We start from the raw sequence: 25,142 nt of genomic DNA, 5'->3' as shown, positions 1-25,142 counted from the left end.
TTAAAAGGAAAATCTTTTAGCATATGGCAGAGGTGCTGTGGGTGTTCTAGAAGAATCAGTGCTGTTGGTATATTAAATGTGTTTCTTCTAAGAATAATTTTGGAATGTATAAACATTCCCACAGATTTAACACTTTTATTACATTATGATTAATAAGGAAATAAAACGTTGTAGAAATTTAAATAGTTATGCAGTTAGAAAGTTGTTTTGAATTTTGCCCCAAATACTCATATTTTACTTGTCAAATATTCAGAGGATGTATAATTTAAAATAACCTAACCTAGCCTCATCATTGTGGCTGTACTCATGAGACTCACTGTCTGTATAAGGTCTCTTATGCTCATAGCCAGGAAAGGTTACTTTCCGTCAATTCAGGGGTTCCTTTCTAGAAGGTATTCTACCTTGGCTTATTTAACTGCACACTTGTCTTTTTTTTTTTTTTTTTTTTAAGTGCACAACTACAAGGGTGGCCCTAGCTAAGACTCTTAGTTGTAAGTGATATGGAGCCTGAACTAGCCATCTCCTGTAACTAGACAAGACTTCCAGTGAGGGGATTGGGACATCAACCCGGCCACAAAACCTTCAACCTACGATTTGTCCTATCTGCAAGATGTGCTGGGGTGAAATAAAGGTGGTGCAGAAATTGTGGAAGTGGCCAATCCTGCTTAAGACCCATGCCACTAGAGGGAGCCCACCACTGATACTGCCTGGAGGAGGGCCAGAACCCAGAGGCTGGATAGCCCAGAGACCTAGGATAGAACCAAACACAAATGACCAAAAAAAAAAAAAATCAACGAAATGATTGCTAATGATATTCTGCTATGCTCATAGACAGGAGTCTAGCATACTCATCCTAAGAGAGGCTTCATCTAGCAGCTGATAGAAACAGAGGTAGAGACCCACAGCCAAACATTAGGTGGAGTTCAAGAAATCCTGTAGAAGAGGAGGAGGAAGAATGGTAGGAGCCAGAGGGGTCAAGGACACTACAAAAACCCACAGACTCAACTAACCTGGGCTCATAGGAGCTCACAGAGACCGAAGCGGCAATCAGGGAGCCTGCATGGGACTGCCCTAGTCCCTCTGTATCCATGCTGTGGTTATGTAGCTTGGTGTTCTTGTGGAACTCCTAGCAGGGGCAGGGGTGGGGGGCTGTCTCTGACTCTTTTGCCTGCTCTTGGAACCCTTTTCCTCCTGCTGGGTTGCTTTGCCCAGCCTTGATATCAGGGGATGCGCCTCGTCTTAGTGTAACTTGATATGCCATGTTTGGTTGATGGGAGGCCTGCCTTTTTCCAAAGTGAAACTAGAGGAGGGGGTGCTGTGAGGAGAGGAGGGAGGGGAAACTGCAGTCAGAATGTAATATATGAGAGAGAATAAATAAAAAACAAAGAAAAAAAATCTGCAGAAAAACTTAACTCTGATTTGCTTTATACTCAAGTCTTCATTGTGGACAGTAGGGTAGCAGTACATTAGTACTACACTTATATTTGCAAAGTCACTATAAATATATATAAGGAAAGAAGAGACTTTAAGAAATAGCCTTGACAGCACATAATTTGAAAAATTAACCATAAAATGTACCAGGGTTTAACATGTAGAAAGACTTTTCTTTTTACTTAAAAAAATTTATTTATTTTACATCCCCACCGAAGTTTCCCCATCTTCCGCTCCTCGCAGCCTCTCTCCTCTTCCCCTGTTCCCACCCCCCAATCCACTCCTTCTCCATTTCTATGTAGGAAAGGTCATGAGTATTACCAAAACATGGCATATCAAGTTGCAGTAAAACTAAGCACCTCCCCATGTATTAAGGCTGTGGGCATAGTGACCCAGTATGAGGAGTAGGGTCCCAAAAGGTAGTAAAAGAGTCATAGACAGCCCCTGTTCCCACTGTTAGGAGTCCCACAAGAACACCAAACTACACAACTGTAACATCATGCAGAGTGCCATGGAGGCTCCACACCTGTTGGTCTACATAAAGTTCATGAGTTCCCAATAGTTTGGTTTGGTTGTCTGTAGATTTCCCCATCACGATCTTGATGCCCCTTGCTAATAGAATCCCTCTTCTCACTCTTTGACTGGACTCCTCGAGCTCGGCCTGGTGCTTGGCTGTGGATCTCTGCATCTGATTCCATCACTTACTGGATGAAGGCTCTATGATGACAGGCTACTCACTGATCTGATTACTGGGGTAAACCAGTTCAGGCACTCTCTTCACTATTTCTAGTAGTCTAAGGTGGGGTCATCCTTGTGGATTTCTGGGAACCAGGTTTCTGTCCATGAGTAAACTGGGGGTGGGTTGGGGCAATAGAAGCTAGGGGATGGGGAATGAGAACATAAGGGAACAGGATGGTCCAGCTGGAACAGGGACAGAATGGAAGAGCTAGGAAAGAGATACCATGATAGAGGGAGTCAACACATTTTTTTAGGAAACACAATTCAACTCACAACAATGGTTCATTACTTTAAATCAGCCTAGCTTCTTAACTCATTTTTGTCAACACAAATAATGTACTCAAGCTTGGACTCTCCTTTCTAGAACATAGTTGTACTTTCTGCTTTTAAACTTTGTCTTTCTGTTTTAGCAATTTTATTGGAAGCTATGTTAATCTTAGCACTTTTATGCTAAGTTAATGCAGTTTTGTGTTGTTTGAAATTGCTGACCTTTTTATTTTGTAACTTATTGTGGATTTTTATGTCTTGAAGTCTTTATAATTGCAATTCATATCTCACTCCTGAATGCTTATTATCTGTAACTTTTCATTTTTCTTTACGACAAGGGTATTATGCACAGAGTTGAATGAACATTGCAATGAAATAAGAAAGTTTGAGGCTTGATTGTGTATTCACAGGTTTTACTGTGGGAAAAATGCTTGGAAGTAATGTTGACAGTAGAAATTGTACTCAGGTTTACTTCCAGATCTATTGAAATGTACATATCCTAAGGTATTCTTTAGTTTAGACTATAACTGACTTTACTTTTTAAATTAAGCTGTTAACTTAATATATACTTTATAAAATAAGAATTTAGGTTTTGTAGAAATCCTCTGTCAAGCAACTTATCAATTTTCTAATCATGGGTACCATATGGATCTTTATTAATGATGTCATTTATTATATTCCTGATGTGCATGTGTCATATAATAAAAGTTTATACACATATTTCTTGCATTGTATTCATTTTACCTTATATAAGATTCATAGTCTTTTCTAAGGTATCCGGGGAAATGACATGATTTTCTTTTCCGTTTACAAATGGGAAATAACCACATTTGGATGACTTCTTGTGAAGAGTAAAAGGCTGTTATTGTGAGTATAGATCTGGACCTTAATCATTCATCTAGTTTTAGTGTAAAGTGTTTTGCTTACCAAGAATAGTAGATTTTCTCTTCACCTGTGTAACAGGTTAATTCAGAAAGTATCAAAGCATAAAAAATGAGAAGCAGGAGTTCATATCAGATAGGAGTTGAACCCTCTACTTAACCTCTTGGCACACAGCAGGAAACTGCTTTCTGCCAGACTGTGACTGGTTTGCTAGGGAGCCGCAGCCTGTGGCTTACTCAAAGGAGTACCAGTAGCAAGGGAAGGTAAACAGGTTTTGAAATGGGCGTTAGTAATTTAGTAAGTTTCTCTCTTTTTTTTTGTAATTAAAAATTCAAAACCTGTGGCATAATGCTTAATGTTTTTGATATTTAACTTGTGTTCTAAGTCTCTCTTACTTTAATTGGTATATCTTGATAAGAGTTGCTATTCAGATGGTTCTTCTTGGGTCATAAAAAATGTTATATTAAATGGTTTTCTCATGAAGATAAAGAACCAGTATAGAGGTATACTTTTTAGTTTTTTTAAATTATTATTATTATTATTATTATTATTATTATTATTATTTGTTTGCTTTGTTTTTTCTGAGACAGGGTCTCACTGTGTAGTTCAAGCTGTCCTAGAACTCAGTCTGTAGACCAGGATGGCTTTGAACTCATAGAGATCCACCTGCCTCTGCTGAAAGGCATTCAACACCGTGTCAGGCTAGTTTTTATATAGTAGGAATCATTTCTATACACCTTCCTCGTGGTACCCTTCAGAGCTTGACAGTAAGACTCTATTTCTCAAAACACCACATTCCTGAGTCATAAAACATGGAGATACTAAGCTGGTAATGACCTGGAAGCATCATCCCTACTGGCTAGCGTTCACAGTTCTGGAAGGTGCTATGCATGCTGCCAGAGGAGAAAAGTAATCATCAATCCTACCCAGCTCTGAACCCTGCCAGCAACAGTAACAGCCATCCTGGAAAGATATGCCACTAATGCAATAGTGCCATGAATGCCCTGTATCTTATTCTTTTGTGATTATAAAATCAAAGTTTTACAGTTTTATTGTGGTACAGTGATCCATAATGAAGTTTAATGCCATCCACCCAGTGCCAAACACTACAGATTGCATTTGAACCCATATATCTACTGACTGCCAGAATTCATTATGGTTTAAAAAACAACGGAAGCTTTTGTAATCATCGGGTTTAACTTTTTATGCATATTGAAAGTCAGATACTCACTGGTTTTATGCATTTGTTTGTAGCTGATTAAAAATAAAAAGAACAATGTCTGTTCAAGTTTGAATCATCTATAAGAACTCCACATTTCCAGGATTTTAATTTTCTTTCAGAGACAAGACAAATGTATAGCAGCATAGTTATTTCTAGATGTCTATCCTCTCAAAATCTTTCACCCTGGAGTTTTAAAAAGCTGAATAAGCCACAGCCCTGCCCTTAAGGACTTTATTGAATCTGGGAAAAACAGATCATACATTAAATAGATGATGGTGGTGTGGCAGAGAAAAGTGGCCCCTGCCCAGCTTCAGGTGCAGATGAGGGACTTGCTTGAGACATAATGCTGGGCCGAGAATCCAGGTGAGTTAGCTGAGGAAAGAGCAGCAAGCGCAGACTTACCTTCTTGGTCATGGAAGCTAGTTTGCTACAAGGCAACTCTGTGTCTGTGCAGTGGGAGTAATAGGCTGAACTTTGTAGCAGAGACTAAGAAATGTATCTACATTTCCATCACCCAAACTTTAGAACTCTGATAGATAGTGCTTCATACTCTATGGAAAAATGATGCATGAAGACCTAAAGTTGTGTGCTTTATGTCATGTAGTTTCAAAAACAGACACCAGAATTAATACAGCATTGATCATAAGGTAGATTTGTAACTATGTGTAATGGATATTCAAAATGAAAAGGGTTCTATGCAGACTTCTCCTTAAGAACCTGAATGGTGTTAACTAATAAGCCACAAACCACTAGTTAGTTTATTAGGTTTCATGTTGAGCTTATTGATTTGCACCTTCCAACCTTGCTCTTTATCTCTCTCCACTTATTGCAAATTTACTTACTCATTTATTACTATTTTAGAAGACAGAACTAAGAGTGAGCAAAGAAAGATTCAGAATAATCTCACCCTTATGAAAGTACATGGAACAAGCTAGGACAAATACAAACAAACCAAGAGTGATGAGGCTGGCCTGTAATGCCAGAGCTTAGAAGGTAGAGGTAGTAGGACTCAGACTAAAGCCAGCCTGAGTTACATAATGAGCCCCCATCTCCCAACCCCAAAACCAAACCAAGGCTTCAGAATGTAGTTCACTGCCCAGCATGCGCAGGGCCCAGTCACCAACACCCCAAAGCAAGATAAAACATAACCAGAAAACAGACAATTATGAAAGTACAAGGTCACACAAGCCCCATGAATTCTTATCCCTGGAGACTTTACCTGTCTTGATCCTTATCATGATTTCTCAAATATTATTTACAGTAATTCTCTAACCATAGTCTGAAAATTGTCTGTTGGCAGAGAAAAATCAAATCTAATAATTAGAGTTTTAAAATATTTTATCTTTCTGTGCAGTATGGGAACTACTTGTAGATGCACTATCTTCTGATAGCTTGCATGAGAAGCAGCTACTTCATAGTCTGTTTTGATTTCTTTGATAAGTCATGAAATAGTTAAAATGGTCTTTGAATGTCTGTCTAGAATTTAAACGTGGAACTTCTGTTACTATGTGTACCTAGAACTAGACCAGTGCCCCAGCTTGATCCTGTTGGAAGAATCTCTGGTTTTGTCGTCTGTTCAGCATCTGATGCCAGTAGAAGAGTGAGATTTCTGTAGACATTATTTGTTTTGTTTTCTCCTTCAGATGCTTAGTACAATTTTCCTTTTGCTGTGTATCATTCTTACCATATATTGTATCTTTCTGCATTCACTCCAAACTATAAAATGCAGTGTTAAAAAGTTTTGTGTTTTAAGGAGTCTATTATCTTACCAAAAACTGAATAGAATAACAATAAAGTATGTTTATGAGCATCATTTTATGATCATTGTTGCTAGTAAGTAATACTTGTATAAACTATGTGATCATCACTTTTTGTTCCTTGTTACATGTAGAGCCTCTAGAACAGTGAATTTCAGTCTAGGTATTCTGAAATATCCATTTTATTTATGGCTAAAATAGTTAGACCATCTTGAAATGTTAAGTAACATTACTGGAAAATCACATTGCTATGTTTCTTGCAATTTTAGATGCTTTTAATTTCTTATGCCTTTGTTTCATTGTTCCAGGCATTTATTTTAAAAAATCTGTATCTTATTGCTATGTAACTTATGTAGAAAGTGCAGGATTTCTAATTGTCCTTTGTTTTCTCCAACAGAATTCTTTTGTAGTTTTCTTCCTCATTCTTCAAATGTCTTCCTTTTCTCTTCCTCTGTTGACCATCTCTTAAAAGATGTTTGCTATTTCAGGGTTTTCTGTAGCCATCTTTTCTCAACAGATTATGTGTTAGTAAAGGCCAGGGCTTGTGGCCTGCATTGATGTTTCCCTGAATCTAGCTTAGTGTTTGGGACTTCATAGTCGTCACTAAAAGCTTGTGCAGCTAGCAGATGGCTGAGTGGTAGAGTGCTTGCTGTCCAAGTATGAAGACCTGAGTTCAGTCTCCATAACCCACAGAAAAGCCAGGAGTAGTGTGTGGCGTCTGTAATCCCAGCTCTGGGAATACAGGGGCAGGCAGGTCCCGAGGGCTCACAGGATAGCTGTTATAGCTAAAATGGTGAGGTCCAAGTTCATCAAGAGACCTGTCACAAAAAATGAGAAGAGCAATAAAAGACAGCAGAAGACTTCCTCTTGCATGTACATGAAAGTATAACATACATATACAAAAAATGAAATTGTGTTTTTTCCTACTCAAAATTATTTCTGAGGCACATTTGAGTTTTAGAGGGTGGCGGTCCCACTCTTCCTCTGTGTTTAGAACAATTGAGAATATAAAAATAAAAAATATAAATATTAAAGTCAATCTGGTACAAATAAAGAATACCTGCTCTCTTGCTAGCAAAAGTATATGGTGATCCCATTGTGGCACCTTTGCTAATCATCAGGTGTTCTACTAACTTCCCTCCAAATCCTGCCTTTTAGAACTATACCCAAGAGTTTTACAAGGAAAGCACACTGACTGAGACTTTTATAACCCCACAGTGGCCATGTACAAAGAGTCTTCTAAACTTGGGCTCATCACATAGAAGCAGGGAGAGCAAATTGCTGAGTATGCATCTGAAAAAATCATTTGAGAGTTCATCTGTTTAATAGATAAATATTAAACTTACAGTGTCTGGGCCATTAGGTACTTGTACTTGTCAGTTCTGGTAGGTACTGAAGGTTCTTTAGGAAGGCCTACTTTTAGGCACTCCATTAGACTCACCAGAAAACCAATCGTTTCTCTCATACACTATAACAGAATATTCTCTAGACCAGACAGGAACAGGAAGTAGAGTCTTCCTTCAAATATTGTAACCCTTCTCCCAGCATTACATGAAAATGAACCCAAGGACTACGGTGAATCTAAGACAGTGTTTGAAAGCACAGAGAAGCAAACCAGAGCAACCTTAGGAAAGGGGAAATTTTCAAATGTTTGCGTGTGTTTAAGAAGAAAAATACAAAAAAAAGTTCATAATTCTGTTTTATTTGTACTACTGAGCTTGAGATTTTAAAGACTATTTAGGACCTCACCTGATTTATTTCCAGTGAGAATTTGTCAGATGTCAGGTACTCATGTCCGTCAAGTTGCTCAGAAAATGTATTCACAGGCAGGTGAGCTGGCTGCATCTGAAGGCAAAGCGAATGTTCTAGAGATCTCAGCAACCATGCCTTAGGGTATTGTTTCTGGTGACAGAGTTTTACTCTGTGAGCTTCTTCTGTCAAATATGTTCTTGATGCTCACATTTGTTGTTTCTGTCACTATGTTACATTTTATGTAATGCAGTTACTAAAATATAGATTTGATTAGTACAACTGTACTATAACTTTATACAACTCATAAAGACAGCTGAAATAAAAGTCAATAAGAAAACATATGCTGAATTCCTTACATTGTGATTCAAAGGGCTAAGTGATTCTCTATAGCTGGTGCCTTTCACTTTGAATGTACATGGTAATCATGGTGCAAGTGGAACTGGTTTTTAGAATTAGGAATTCCGGTATCTTGTCTCAGATATTGATACACTTGTTCATTTTTTAAGGTGTTCCAGGAAGTTCTTCTTGGAATACCTTCAAAGAAGCAGCTGATAGGCTATCCTAAGAGAAGCATCTTGGTATTATGGAAGCAGTGGTTGGGTTTATGCTGGGGTGACTTCTACCAGAAGAGAAGAAATACACTTGAGTAACAAGTGGTGGCACTTGTACCATGGAGATGTGCTGATGTTGAGAGTGTGGTAGAACGACCCACATAGTTAGGAATATACAAGTCTACCAGGGGACTGAGGGTGAATTCAAACACAGCCATTTGTGTGATTTGCTTTCTATCTTGTATATAGCAAAGGAACTACTTACTGTTTTCTGTAAAATTGGTTTCTTACAGTCTGGATATGTTATTAGGATCTTGATGTTAAGAACCACTTGTATGAGTTATTTGTGCGTTTTACATTTGTCTGTTGTAATACCTTGAACATTAGATATTTTATGTTAATTACAAAATTTTTATAATGAGCCTCCTACAGAGCTTACTGTTCTATTTGATATACTATGGTTGTAGTTATTGTATACTGGAAAAAAACTAGAAAAACTAAAGGTACATGCTTACATGTCTCTTGTTTTGTTTCCTGGGTTTCTTTTCGATCTTCTGTCTTCCTCAGTCCTGGCTGGATTATTGATCCTTTTTCTCACTGTTTTGCATGCCTGAAAATTTGACTACTTTATTCATTGCCTTTAGGAATATCTCAGTATTTAAAAAGAATGAGTTGGATAATCTGAGGTCTTGGTTTGCCTAAGATGGCCAAAGTCTGTGCCACTAGTACCAACATAATTATCAGTAACACCCTCTGCCACTCACAATACTAAATTCCTTTCAGACCTTGAAATCCTGAGTTTTGCACTTAAGGGACATCTTTGTCATTGACCGTGTAGCATCATTGTTGATAAATATTTTGAATTTAATGCAGGCATTTTAAATGTGAGCATTTTGTAGTTCTTCAGTGTTAGGTATGCTCTGATAAGAAGTGCTATTAGCATCTTTATTTTGTATGAGCATTTTTGTGTTTTCTATGTAAGGTTGTTAAAGTAGTTATACTTTAGAGCTGTGGAAATTTCAGACTACGTCCATGAAGTTATTACTCTTGTACAATGTGTTTGAAATGGTGAGAATTCCTGGGCTACTAGCATATGTTCATGTACTCCATACAAACCACTTCAGAAATCCCTGAAGTGGGGTTGAAGAGAGAACTCCATGGTAACATGTCCACTGTGCAAGAGTGAAGACCTGAGTTCAGTCCCTATCACCGATATCAAAACAGCCATATATAATAATATGGATTTGTAATCCCAGGGATGGGGAGGAAACTATCAAGTTCTGTGTGCCTCGTGAATGTTTGTTGAGTGAGAATTTATGAGTCTTTTATAGGAATATATAACTTGTAAGCAGGTTAAATAAAGGCAAAGCTGTCACCAGCATATACTTTGGCTTTTGTCTTGAATGTTATCAATAGCTATGTTTTTGGGTACATTGAGATTTTGTGTATTTATCAAGATTTGCTCTGAGAAGTTAAAAGCTAAATTCTAGCAGAGAGCTCCCGAGAAACAAACATGTTGATATATACTCCAAAGACAAGGAGCTGTCCTTGGCTTTTTTCCAGCTTGTCCTAACTGGACATTAAATTTCTTTTTAAAGCTAATGTGAGGTTTCCTCACCCCACTTTTTTTTTTTTTGCTAGCCAATATTTCTTAGAGACTAAAATAGGTGCTTCAGTATTTAATATTTCATTTTCTCAGTTCCAACATAAATTTTCTGTAGCCTTTGCCTTTCCCGTTTTTCCTGTTTTTCTTTTAAGTCACGGTTCCCATCCTTTCGTAGATAATTACAGAACTACCTCCTCTCTTTAAACATATCAGCTCTGCAATGTGTAGTGGTTTGGGTGAGAGAGAAGAGCCACTGGTTACTTAACTCTGTAAGCAATTACATTTTAGTACTTCTTCATTTAGTCCTTCTAATGTGCTGCTAACATTATGTAGAGGACATTAATATTGTAAACACGTACACGCACACACAACTATCATGCCATTTTAGTTTTTCAGCTCTGTGCAATCTTACCTCTTTTGTAAAACATTTTTGTTTAAAAAACTTTATTATAATGAACTTGCAAATTAAAAAAAAACCACACAGTGAAATTAACCACCCCCTTACCTCTTGACGCAAACGGTATATTTTCCTTGCCATGACTGCCACCCAAGCATATTTGAAGATGGTCTGTGACATTCAGGGTCCTGGGATATGCTCTCAGAATTAGTGAGCCACAGTCCATGCACTGGGTGCTGCAGAGACTGGTGGCTTTTCTGTCCTCCCCACAGCTCTGGTTTCTGTATCATCATTGGATCCCTGCATATTTGTTTGCAGACAAAGGTAGTATCAGATAAAATGAGAAAGAAATTCTACCTTCTGATTTTAATGCATCCATTAATTTTTCCCAAATGATGATTTCTGAGAGTTTTCAAATAAAATCTGTTGTGTTATTTTTCTAGAAGTCAGGATTATTCAGTGTTTTATTTCTCTTGTCATTGGATACTTCTGCTGAGTATTATTTTTAAAAATGTCAACTAAGTATACTATACAACACAATTAAATGTAGATAGAAATCCACATGCTGGCTTCCTTTAAACAGAAGAATTTCTAGTGCCCAATATTTTTGTTTGTGTTACTAAAATTGCAATAATACAGGGAAGGCTATTGGATATAGATAAATAGCAGGCTGACTAAAGAAGAAAAACTAACTTTTAAAAAAATGCATGGTCTCTGTCTCAGAATAGGTTGAGAAAGCAAGCATGCAGAGTTTTATCCGTGCTGCTCTACTGTAGAGCAGAGAATTGCGGTGCCCTGGAGGCCATCTTCTAAACAGAGGTGGTGCTTTAGTTCATGCCCTGCACTATGGTCCTTTCCACCTATAAGATTTCCGGGTCTGGGAATAAAAACCGCATGGTGAAATTGAGACCTACAGGAGAGGTGGTGCATAATTACATGTGGAAAGACTTGTAATAAAATACTCCTAATGGATTAAAATCCTTTTGAAAGGAACACACTCCTGAAGGTGAAACTGTTTCTTTCCTTCTCCTTTGACCCTGAATCTAGTCACCAAATTCTTTCCATGTTTCCTTTGGGATTTGTTCCTTTTAAGGCCATGACTCTCTAGAGTATGCATTTTGGGTTTTCCCTGGGCCACACTTGGATTCCTGCTTGTTCTATTTCTGTGCAGTTGTGTTTCACTGCCTCACATGTCCTTGGAGCTCAGTCCTGCCCATTCTTCACCGAGCCTTGGTGTTCCAGCTGAAGCACAGAGTCCTCAGTGACCCCTGCTTCACTTGAGTCAGAAGTGTTGTCTTTCTGCTCTCAGTTTCTGTGGCCCTCATAACTGCGTGCTCTGTTTGACACTGGATATCTCTTGTCCTCAGATATTCACGTCTCAGTTTAAAACTTAAGTTTTAACCACTGGGTCAAGTGGGTGGTTACCTTTTTAATTCCTATAATTCTTATTCTTAATGGAGTATTGTTTGTACATATGTGGCATGTGTGTTCAAGTGCTGCCATAACAGGTGCAGCCATAGTCAGAACAAGAGAGCAAGAGGTGTACTGGAAAAGTGCATGGTGAATAGGACTGTAAGATTACTGATTTTGATTGCATGACGCAAACATCTTGTTCTGACAGTAAGTTAATGACTAGCCTAAGCAGTCTCTTCTAAAAGGTCTGGGTACCACTGAGCTAGGGAATCTTAAAGTGGTAAAGTTTAATAATAATAAGTTTGTTTCTTTTTACCTAGATTATTAATTTTATCATCAAAATTAGTCAATTTTCAGAGTCACTTGTTTATTGGAGAAACTATAATTGTCTGGCATTTATTTGGTGGTACTTGATAGGGAGAAGGTTTCTTTATCATTACAGATTTCATTTTAACAAATTAAAGGAACAGATATTAAGCACACTTTTAAAAGTCTGTTAACTTTGTGTCCTTGTTCATTTGGTGAATAACATTTTTGTCAGTGCCTGCTTTATGCCAGAATGTTCACCATGAGTTTGAGGGATTGCTGTTCTCCTGGTAAACATAGACATGCAAATAAGTGCAGTGGTATAGGTGTCATGATCGAAGCAGAGCCTAATGGACAGATCAGTGATCGTGGCCCTTCCCGTTGAAGAGTGTGAGTTGTAAAGCTGACAGGAAGGCTCAGTGGGTAAAGTACTGGATGACCTAAGTCTTTTTTTTTTTTTTTAAAGAAATTTTATTTTATTTTAAATTCTGTACATGTGTCTTTATGGGAATGTGTATGCATACGTGCAAGTGTCCAAGGAGTCCAGAGGCATTGGATCCCATGGAACTGAAGTTAGAACAGTATACACTCTTAACCTCTAAGCCACCTCACCAGTCCTGATGTCCTAAGTTTGATCCCAAGAATCAATGATGAAAAAACAAATAAACCAGATGTAGTATGCTTGTGATCTTAATGCTAGGGAGTCAGAGACAGGAAGATCATAGGGTTTGCTGGACAGCTGTTAGGCACCTAGGCGGCATCCAGGCTAGTGAGAAACCCTGTCTCAAAAGAAAAAAAAGGTGTAAAGGTAGACAGCTCCAGGTTAACAACAACTGAAATTATCCTCTGGCCTCCACATGCATGGACATATAGGTGGATCTCTACACACATATTACCCCCCCATATATGCACATGAACACGTACCAAAAAGCCGTGAAATATAATAGCATTTAAATATGTCAGTGAATTCCTCATATATTACATATAAGAATTGAAAACACTCGATAGATAAAGGTTTAGTTACTATTTAACAACACAACAACAAAAACAAGCGTTTTAATTTTATCATGCTGGAAATGAGAAGTAGGTAGTAGTTTTCCTGTTTACTCCCTAAGACTCAGATTGTCCATAAATGTGTTCACACACTACCAGACGAGACTATGCTGCCTGGCCCTGTTTTGTTTTGGTTGTTGCTGTTGTGTTTTATTTATCTATCCATTTATTTATCTGTTTCTTTATTATTTATTTATTTTGTGTGTGTGTGTGTGTGTGTGTGTCCTTAAGTGGATATGTGGGAGTGTGAGCATGTTCATAGAGGACAGAAGAGGACGTCTATTGTCCTCTCTATCATTCTGTGCCTATTCCTCTGAGGCAGGGTCTTCCCTGGCCTCATGTTTTCTCAGGTAGCTGGAAGATACGTTCTCTTGTTGGAGCTGGGGTTACAGGCAAGTGCAGGATACCCAGTTTGTTATGTAGGTGCTGGTATTTAAAACAGTAAAACAGCAAGCACTGTTAATCTGCTGAGCCATCTTTCCACACTCTGGTTCTGTTTTGAGTCATAATCTCCCATTTCTAGTGTGCTTGAGTTTCATTTCCCATTAGTATAGCTATTCCTCTTGAGCCTTCTAAACATACACTAAAGAAAATAATGGCTTTTTAAAATTGTTTCTTTTATTTTTTGAAATAATATTATATATTCCCCCTTCTCCCCCTCCAAAACCTCCCATATGTCTCTCCTTGCTCTTATTTCTTTATGTGCCAAATTAAATTAATCAAAGAATTAATATTTTTTAGCCCTCCATTTACTTGACATTTTTGTTGTGTTTTGCTGTTGGTTGTTTTTATTCATATTGTCTTTGCTTTTACAAATAGTACCCTGGGGAGTTCAAATAGTGTGTTACTAGGGCTTGAGTGAGTTTCTTGTCAGGGATTAGAAGATAGGATCAGTAAGAGGAAGGACTTTTAAGGAAAAGGAGTACAAGTAGGCTCGTTTTCTTAAACTCTAGAAAGACATTTTTATTGAAGTAGCAATACAAATATTTTAAGATCTTATTTAAGTCTAATTGGTCCTAGCAGAATTTGATAGGGATATTATCGAATTCTGGATAGCTTTGTATTTAATGTCAACAAGAACTTAGATAAGCCCCAGCACTCTGCTCTCTGTTAATTAATTAGCAGTAAAGTGAACCAGGTACTTCCTCAACAGCAGGCAACAGGATCACGGAGCAGGAAGATGGACTAGAAAACAGTCTCACAACATGAAGGACTATGTTCAGGTGCCTGCAGCCGAGCTGGAGAAACCTTATGAGTTTACTTCACCAGGGGAGTCAGCCACATGTCTTTACCTGAGTAGGTCGAGTGATTTTGTCTTCCATGTTCTTGCCGTGTTTATAAATACAGTATTCTCTTATTTGAATACTTAGAAAATTGCTTCTGTAATTTTTATTGCCACACTTTTTTTAAACCATATAATGCTTTTTATGTAATTGAGTAAATTGAAATTTTTGAGCTAATTTCCTATGTCGTCTTTGTGTGTGTGTTCTCATTTATATAAATAGTTGGAAAATGTTTGTCTGAGCTTTTCTGAGAAAGTCTCTGTGATTATTCATTCCCTAAAGTGGGAGTGCATTCTTCATCTGTGACATATACATATCACTGCAGTAAGATTTGTAGAAAGTGAGAGCATTTCATTTTCAAATAGTACTTGAATTAGTGGCAGTTTCTGTTTGAAGCCGTCAGGTCTGGACTGGGATTGCAGTGCCTTCCACCCTTACCAGCTCTGCAGTTTGGAGCAGATCAGCTGCTGTGAGCACTTCCTTGCTGTAGGTAATAACCACCTCTGGGACTTGATAGAGGAGTGAGTGATTATGCTGTAAAGTCCTGAGTGCTGTGCTGTACAGGTCATGTTCTGAACATAGCAGTTCCCCTCCTTGTTCTTACTCATAATTGAAAGATGTTGTGAATGTTGTATGACATGTACTGATGGTTCATTTACAGCAAAGTCTTCACACTGTTCTCAGTATTCTCTAAAAGACTTTCCATCTCCTCCTGTTTACCTCTATTGAGAATCTACTTTCACTGTATCACTAATAGTAGTTACCGTTTTCTTAAATGCTTCCTTACTGAGAGTTTGATATACAATTTAATTAATTAATTAATGTAGGTGATAGTTATGGTCAAGTCATCTTTATACAAGGATAGAACTTAGGTGTGGTAAGGTAAGTCACCTGTGTGGCTGGGGAATTGGTTATGTCTTTTGCACTTTTCTCTTTTTCTCATATGTAGTCATAGTAGGTCTAGGCTTCCTGAAATCGAGGACCAGGATTATTGGTTGCAGCCCAAATTCAAATTTACTTCTCAGGCTCTCTCAGCAGCAGTGAGTACTATCAGAAAGTGCCCCTGTAAGCAAAGTTAGCTTGCTGAGAATCTTCTCACAGGTAGTACTGCAGTACATAGGATCCTTAAGGCACTAGGAACTGTGTGTAGCTCCACTGGCAGGCCTTTGCCATGACCAGTTGAGTTCACTGTATTTGATTCCCATTAGTGCTGGCCAAGTGTGTACCTCAGTCTCTCACCAGATTGTTGGCTTCATCATTATCACAGCACCTCAGTGTCTGTATGGCTGCAGTGGTGTGGTGCACATTTGGTTTTAATTTATTTCTTAGAAATAGGATTTTTGCTTTGTGCTGATTTAGCTCTCTGCACCCCTTCTCCCCAGTACTCAAATGATTGTTTTGTTTGGGGGTCTAAGTATTATTCAGATATTTTTTATGTTAATCTAAAATTTTAACTTTGTAGTATTTAGATTATTTGGAACTTTTTTCTTACTAGAAAAACCTTTTGAACAGTGAATAACATTTACTAATATCAAGTATACCAAGCAATATGTATTGCTGAATTGTTTGCTGTTTTTATGACAGTTTATAAATGCCTCAAAAGATACACTTCTTACATTTCTTGTATCGGTGGTGTAGGGAAGAGTCTGGAGTTTTAATTTTAGTGGATTCATCCAGCCATTAACTGTTGACCAAGTTACTGATTTCTTTTGCTACAGACTTTTTTAACTTTACAATTTTATGTTATTATTTTAAGTATTATATAAGTATTTGCCTGCATGTGTGTCTGTGCCCTATGTGCATGACCAGTGTCCATGGAGACCCGAAGCGGATGTTGGATCCCTAGGACTGGAGTTACAGATGGTTTGTGAGCCACCATGTGGGTGCTGGGAATGGAACATGGGTCCTCTGGAAGAATAGCCAGTGCTCTTAACTATTAGGTCATCTCTCCAGCCCCACTCTTACAGATTCTTGCCTCTCTGAAGTAGTGATGATAATCAAGCCTTGTTTGCTAGGAATGCTGAGAGATTCATACACAGTGTTTTCTGATTATGAAGGATGAGAGACAGATCATCTTCAGATGATCAACAACTCTAGACTTGTTTCATCATTGCATTGATGGTCTCACTTTATTGCAAACCTGGACTCAGCTGTATACTGTTTTTTTGGCCTGTGCTGAACACTCAGTTAACACTTGTTAAATAGCACATACTTTATAAAGAATTTGAGATCTTCAGGAAAATTCCTTCGTATTTAATATTACTTGATACAATTGCAGAGGTTCTGCTTCTATTTAAAGTGTTCTCTTTTATGTTGTCTTGGTTTCTAAATACTTGTAAATGCACACTGACACAGATTTTTTACCTCAGCTCATAAATTAGGGGAATCATTTTATAATATCTCAAGGCCACTATTACGAAGTTATTGGTATTCAGGATAAGAAAATTGATTGATCCAAATCAATCAAAACTGAAGTGCCTTACCCAAGTCATGTACACATTCATAGAAGAATTGGAGTGGAGTCTCCTAGGTCATTCATGTCTATTTCTATTTATTAGTCTTGTTTCTATGAAAGATTTATAAGACAGACATATTGTTTATTTGTTACAGATTCCCCAGTCTTTGTTTCATTTGCAATTTAATTTTAAAGCTCATCTATTTTTGACATATTTTCAGTCTAGAATATATCCATTTAAAAATGAAGCTATTTTGGCATATGCTAAGTTTGCAGAGTATAAAGAATAGTTAATAACAGGAAGTATATAGGTTTGAAGGACACTATAAAATATTAGGGCAATTTTATGTATTTAATCAATTATCAGTGAGCTCTTGAAAGCATCAGTGTAGTGATATTGTTAAAAATGAGCTATTCTTATCATCCCTGTGTTGGAGCCACAGGAGGAGACTAGGAAACCAGCTAGGAAGCCATAGATAAAAGGTACAGGTAGCTGTGACTTCTAAACTAGATGCAGAAGTGGAAAGTACATCAACGAAGGCATTGCTAAGGTAGAGGCATACACCAATTCAACAAATACCTCAATGCCTACTGTGTCTTGTTCCAGTTGCTTGGGATTTATCAGTGAGCAAAAGAATAATTTCTGCCTTCCTCTGAGTTTATATTCCTCTGGTGAAGAGGGGGTAATGATAACCAATAAGCACACTAGGAAAGTTATTTCTTATGTTGAGTGATAAGCGCTTTTTAGCAAAAGAAAGTAGAAGAAAGTGAGGGTGGCCAAAGGTTTAAATGAGGAGTTAGTTGGCCATGTTCTAGGCAGAGGGAACACACAGGAGAGGCTCCTAACTTACTGGAATAGCAGGGCCACTGTTATGGCTGCAGTGAGACACACAGGTGAAGATTGAAGGTAGGCCAGTAAAGGTAAAGACAGATGTGACCCATGAATTTACTTAACAGAACAAATTTGATGTGGGAGGTGTATAAGTTTATGCAGTCTTAGCAACTACTGTTTTTCAGGAAGAGGGGGAAAAATTAACTTCCTTATTTTTTGAATTTGCATGACTCTTCTCTTGCTGCCAGTTTAAACTTATCTTTAAATGGACAGTGAGTACTCAGAAACATGAATTACTGGGTCATTTTACCTTATTAATCTTTATACTCTTTTATTTTTTTTTTTTAAAAAAAACAGGAGTGTGTTGCTGCTGCTCTGCTCTGCGTCCTCGATACAAACGCCTGGTGGACAACATATTCCCTGAAGATCCAAAAGTAATTTGATCTACATCTACTGATCCTTCTCTTTGCTGACCCATTCTGCCCCCTGCTGACCTCCTTAAGGTTTTCCTCATTTCATTTCTTTTTTCTCCACATCTCATCATGTGAAACTACTGTACTTTTCTTTTAATTTTCACATGACCCTTGCTTGCTTCTCTTTTTCAGATGTTAGGTACAAATCTGAAATGATAGATGTATGGTATCCTTTTTCATTTAGATAGTTTAGTCAAACATTTAGGATTGTGTGCCATATACTGTGTACTCAGGATGCAACTGTAAACAGAGAATAGTTTCTGCATTCAAGAAGCATGTAGATAGAATACCAGCAATTTTAATATACTGGGGGAAATGTGATAAAGAAATGAAATGCAGGATGCTGCTTGAATAGATCAGAATAATAGCCAATTGGGATTAGGAGAAGAAAGACAATGGGAATAAAATCTAACCTAGATCCAAAGAGCAAATAGGAATAGGTTTTTATTTTTCTTTTAAAAGAGAATTGGGATATTGAGAGACTATTGTAGAGAGAAGCTGTTGGCCTTTTTCTTAAGTAGTGTTTAGCCAGGTGTGTTGGCTAGCTTTATGTCACCTTGATGCAAGCTAGAGTCATCTGAAAAGAGGGGACCTCAATTCAGAAAATGCCCCTACCAGATTGGCTAGGCAAGCCTATGGAACATTTTCTTGATTGATGATTGATGTGGGAGGCCCAGCTCACTGTTGGCATTGCTACCACTAGGCTGGTGGGCCTGGATGGCATAAGAAAACACCCTGAGCAAGCCATGAGGAGCAAACCAGTATATGCAGCACTGCTTCATGGCCTCTCTATCAGTCCTGCCTCTAGGATCCTGCTCTGAGTTCCTGCCCTGACTTCCCAGAATTCTGGACTACAAGCAAAAAAATGAATAAACCTTTTCCTCCCTAAGTTGTTTTTGGTCATAGCATTTATCACAAAAATAGAAGCCCTAACTAAGACATATGGTGGTATGTGATTATATATTCACAGTATTTATGAGGCAAAGGCAGGAGGATTGTGAGTTTGGGGCCAGCCTGGGCTATATAATGAAACCCTGCCTCAAAAAGCCAAAATAACACCCCCAACTTGCTTCTTTTTATTTAATAAACCAATCGAAATATACAGGAGAGGCTGACTGCTTTCAGGGAGACTGGGTTTACTGGACAATACTTAGCTTTTCTAAGACTCCTTAGGTTTCTGATAAATGGACATAAAATGTTTTGCAAATTGATTTCCAGGAAGTTGTTTAATTTTCTGCAACCAACTGTCTTTTGGTTATGTTAACATTAATTTAAGGCTGATATGTCCGACTTTTGATTAAAACCTATTTAAATGGTCATCTGTATATTGGAAATTATCCATAAATACTATTGGCTGTCAGTTATAATTTGTGGGATATAAAAAAAACCTGGATCATTTGTGACATATAAAAAACCTATAAGATATGATATTTGCTTTTAAGTAGTCTGATTGACTCACATCAAGCATATTAAATATTAAGTCATGATATATAAATTAGTAAATAAAGTACAGATGGTAATAGTTTTGCTTCTAATGCAAGAAAGTATCACGGTTTGTGGCATTCTCTGGGAAGCATTCTGAGAGGATGTAAGTTCTGCTAAACATTGAAGAATGCCCTCATCTAGAGAAATGGAGATTAGTGTCTTTCTTGCAAGTAAAAAGACAGAGAAAAATGCATGGAAATTTAGATGTGTTCAAGGTAAAGACAAATTGATCAACTATCTAAATGAAGATTCTTATTGCCTAGCTATAGAGTATAGTGGATAGTTAAATAGTTGGCCACAAATAGACTGAATATTCAGATTATTGTATTCCCAAGAAGTATGGGGTACATAGGTTGAGGGCAGAGTATAGAGAAATGTGAAGGTGAGCCAAGGTGTCTAAATCACGCTCTATAACTTGTATTAAGTGCTGAGTTTTGAACACTTGTAATGAGGCTGACAACAGGTAAAGTGAGGAATGCTTACAAGAATTTTTTGTTCAAGGTTCAAATACAGTTTGTTTAAATAGCAATCACCTGTAAAATAGCTTTTAAAATCAGTTTCCATGAACCTTACATGCATGTGGTAAACATAACTCAGTTGTCATGTTTGTTATTTTATTGAACACAAGCATCTTGTAATGCATTCAGAATGATTCAAACAATAGGTGCTTAGATGCAGAAGTGTATGTGCCCCAGTCCCTGCCTTTAAAGAGTTGGAGACAAATAAATGATTTCCTATAATTACTATGTGTCATTTCATGGACGCAATTTGTAGGACCTGTCTCAGTTCTCATGAGCTTTCACTGAGCAAATGCAGTTCTTTGCCGAGTATGGCTTCTGTGGTGTTCTGTCATAGTGCCTGGTATGTAGTTGGCACTCAGTATTCGTTTAATGAATGAGATGACTGTATGCCAAAGTATAACAGCACAGATAAGCACCATGAGCTAAAAGATTTTCCTCACAATAGAAACATCCCAACCCATCTCTGGAAAGCTTGTGGAGGGTACCTTGGAGAAGGCATTTGAAGGGTGTTTAGAGGAAGCTGAGAGCTAGAGGAAAGTACCTCTACTACTAGACGATAAGCTGAGTAAAAGAAATCATGCACAGCAGAATCGCAGACTGACTGCAGAGTAGCAGGTTTTAGCAAAATAGAAAAGGTACAAAATATGCTTGTGTAGCTTCACTGAAGAGACAGCCAGAGGCTGTCAGGTGGGCAGATAAAGATGAGAACACAGACTTACAAACTTACTAATTGTAGATTCATCATCCAAATATCTTCCTATCTCCCTTCTCACCCCATCCAATAGACATAAGCATAGTTACTTAGACTATACCTAACGAAGAAATTAAGGTTGATGGTTGACTCACCTGTGTTAAGATAAGAAGGATCATTGAGCTGGGGTATGGTGGTGCCCACCTTTAATCCCAGTATTTGAAGACAGAGACAGGCAGATCTCAGTGAGTTCAAGGCCAGCCTGATATAGATGGTGAGTAACAGAACACCCAGGGCTATGTAGAGAGACCCTGTCTCAAAAAAACAAACTGAAAAGAGTCACTGGCATCATCTTTAGAAGATAGAAAAAGATGACAGACACACATAGCCCACATGATAAGCCCATATTAGGGATGTGTTGTGATACTAATTAAACACAGTTCTGAATATGTTTTAATTGATTAATTACAACAGATTTTTTTTATGATACCAGGAAATTGTGAATAATTAAAAGCTCTATGTCAGGGTTGGGATTTACTTTCTTGGTTGACCTCTTACTAGGCCTCTTACTTTGGGTTCAGCCCTAAGCTCTGGAGCTGGGGAGAAAGCTATATGTATGTTCACTGTTGTAGATAGAAAAAAGTACCAACTGCACATAACATTCAAAACACTTAAACTGAAGCAAATTTTGTTGGAAAATGTTTTAGTAAAACATACTTCATAGTCTATATACTGCTAGCTACTTCTCTACAAATGAAAGTTCTAGAGACAGTTTTTGTTCGTGGAGGTCCTTTAAGTGCTTTGCCTTAGTGGGATAATTCTTCAGCTTTTAAAATGTCTTCAGTGTGTAGAATTTTTAATATTAGCACCAAAGAGTTTATACCTAAAAGTTTCAGCATAAATGTGGATTAATTTACAGTCTTCAAAGATGAGATATAAATCAGGCATCATTTTGAATGAATAAATGAATAAATAAATTAGAAAATAATGATTGTGTATTTGTCATTATTATTTTCAGGATGGTCTTGTTAAAGCTGATATGGAGAAACTGACATTTTATGCAGTGTCTGCACCAGAGAAGCTCGATCGAATAGGTGCCTATCTGGCAGAAAGGCTGAGCAGGGATGTTGTCAGACATCGTTCTGGGTAACAACACTAAGTACTGCTAATAATCGCTTATCTTTGGAGGATTATTTCTAAGCAAAGTTGTCTTGTAAATTTTTGTGCCAGGTAGTCAGGCAAAAACAATATACAGAGGATAAAACCTTAACAATATACAAAGGAAAGTATGAGAGCCCTATAGTTGCTGCAGCTTATTTTTCCTGTGGCTCAGGTTTTATGTGGGAATTCGTGTTATGAACCATTGCCTTCAGCTTTAGTGTCAATTACTTCTGTTCACTTCTAATGGAAATAGAAGTTTTAATGGAAATAAATAGTTTTAAAAGTGTGATACTGTGTTTAAAAAGCTGTGCTAAATTGAAAACAAACAAGATCCTGTTTCCAGGTGGGTTTGACACTGCTTCAGTCTTACCTTTGAAAGGAGTGAAAGTGAGCCATGTCAGGCTGAGATCTTGGAGTCCAGAAGGTGTAAGCATGCTGATTTGGGACTGTCCTGTTTGCACCAGAGTCTGTTGATAAAGGAATCCCATCTTGACTCTTTATGTGAAAAGTTACAGCTTTGCAGTTTGCATTGAAAATACTTTCTATTGTGACATTTTATCACCCTAGTTTCTTAGAGTACTTGGTTCTCCAAGCGACACATTGGCTTGTGTTTCTGCTTTGTCACCTCTTAGGACATGTCAGTGGTTTTGCACAGGCAGTCTGATAATAAAAGTTAACTAAAATGGAATCTAAATTTTATTATATAAAATCTTTTAAACCTGTTGATTTATAAAGTGAATTTTATTGAGATATTCCCTTATGCTCTGTAGTTGAGTTGCTGGTATGATTTTATCTATGACTATAATTTATAAATATTTTACTTACAAATATAAGTAAATTATATTGGAGACAGAGATGAATTATTATAGTAACTATTTAGAACATGTACAAATAAATATGGTTAAAATCATGGAAAGTGTTCATGGTGTTCAAGGCAGATTACTCAGAAACCAATGTCACAATAGCTCTGAGGTTTCCAGGGGGAAATGAGTAGTGCAGTCTAGATTTGGTGCACTTTGTCTTGAGGACTTGTACATCTAAACCTAGGTTTTGCTCAGTTTACTTTGCATTTCTATGTTCTATGCATCTAGAAAAGCACTTAGAAGAATTAAGAACGCTGGAAATGCTTTGACTTTGTATGTCCTTTAATTTAGGTATGTTCTAATTGCTATGGAGGCGTTGGACCAGCTTCTTATGGCCTGCCATTCTCAAAGCATCAAGCCATTTGTAGAAAGCTTCCTTCATATGGTAGCAAAGCTCCTGGAATCAGGGGAACCAAAGCTTCAAGTTCTTGGAACAAATTCTGTAAGCAAAGCTATTATTTTCAGCTATTATTTTCTTACTAAGTTTAATTAGTGTATCTAGAATGATTCTATCTGACAGAAGGCAGTTTCCCATTCAGGGCATTTGGAAAACTGGTACAGAAGTTGTTTGTTGTTCTTTACAGAATCTGTGATATTAACTTATCATCGTGAAACACGTGCCTCTAAATGAGTCTATTCCTGTCCGTTTTATTTTCTCTGACTTGCCCAGTGCTAACTTTGCATACTACTGTTTTACATTACTGCTTTTCCAAAAGCTGGAGCTTTATTGAGCTATATCTAATTTATCATTAACAGTTATGCAGTATTATATGACGTAACAATTTCACTGTTTAGCATATATTACCAAAGTGGAAAACCTATGTCTATGCATAGATTTTTAAACCATTGTTCATCATAGCCAAAATAGTGGAAAAGTCCTAATATCCATGGTTAGATGAATAGATAAATTAGAATGTAGTATGGTGTTTCATTGTATTTTTGGGTTTTTTGTTTCCCTTAAAGCTTCTTGGCATTATAGGCTTTCTGCATGTCTCTGGATAAATGTCTGTCCAAATCCTTATTTTTAAAATTAAATTGTCTTTTTAAGTTCATCTATTCTTGATACAAGTTCTTCATTAGATATGCGACTTGCAGTGTTTTTTGTTTTTGTTTTTGTTTTTTTTTCCCTAGTTCTACAGTTTGTTTTGTACTTTAGTGATGGTTTGCTTTGAGACACTGAAGTTTTTAATTTTGATGAAGTTTGATTCCTTTTTTTTGTCCTTTTGTTTTTTTCTTATGTACTTTTAGTATCCTTTATAAGAAACCATTGCCTAATCCAAGGTCAAGGATTTACCCCTAAGATTTCTTCTAAGAAATCAGTTTTGTTATCTGCTTTGAATTATTTTACATATGCTTGCTATTGAGTTAAGGGTTCAAATAATATATATGCATATATTCATTCAGATATCCCATTATTATTTGTTGAATATACTATATTTCTCCCTGGTACTTGGTTATGAAACCAACATTTGTGTTTCCCCCCTTAGCCCACTTCTGAATTGTTTCTTCTCACTACATTCATTTCCTTCTGTCCTGAACATAGCTTTTAAATAAAAGATGGAAAATAGTGTGCTGTGGTAATGAAAATAGCATAATGAAGCTTTAGTCTTTCATTTCTGCTTTACTTTTATATTTTCAGTTTTTGAGGAAGCTTTAAGTTATTCAGCCTAGGTGAATATTTTGTATTCCCACCCATAGTTTCCTGAAAACTACCAAAATCACATGATTTGTTGTTGTTTAGACATTGTCTTTTTTTTTTTTAATTTTTATTTTGCAATACAATTCAGTTCTACATATCAGCCACGGATTCCCTTGTTCTCCCGCCTCCCGCCCCCCTCACCTTCCCCGACATTGTCTTAATTACTGTTCTATTGATGTGAAGAGACACCATCACTAAGGCAACTTACAGAAGAAAGCATTTAATTGGGGCTTTCTTATAGTTTTAGAGAGTTAGCCCATTATCATCATGGCAGAAAGCCAAAAGGCATGACCATGGAGCAGTA

The 25,142-nt window shown here is 37.2% G+C and overlaps 1 protein-coding gene across 4 annotated transcripts in view; it reads left to right on the top strand.

Annotated features, from left to right (window-relative positions):
* Efr3a (EFR3 homolog A) overlaps positions 1-25,142 on the top strand; it is an 87,576-nt gene that overhangs the window by 15,403 nt on the left and 47,031 nt on the right. For 3 of the 4 annotated variants that reach the window (XM_059246983.1, XM_059246986.1, XM_059246985.1), the window contains exons 2-4: positions 18,303-18,379; positions 22,134-22,261; positions 23,431-23,581. In XM_059246983.1, coding sequence (XP_059102966.1) covers positions 18,303-18,379; positions 22,134-22,261; positions 23,431-23,581 — 356 coding nt within the window. Of the gene's footprint in view, positions 1-18,302; positions 18,449-22,133; positions 22,262-23,430; positions 23,582-25,142 lie in introns of those variants that run through there. The other variant, XM_059246984.1, reaches the window with a different exon arrangement.

The sequence above is a fragment of the Peromyscus eremicus genome, chromosome 20, assembly GCF_949786415.1.
Source record: "Peromyscus eremicus chromosome 20, PerEre_H2_v1, whole genome shotgun sequence".
Taxonomy (NCBI): Eukaryota; Metazoa; Chordata; class Mammalia; order Rodentia; family Cricetidae; genus Peromyscus; species Peromyscus eremicus.
The sequence above is the reverse complement of the archived record's forward strand: the minus strand, read 5'-3'. Positions and strand labels throughout refer to the sequence as shown.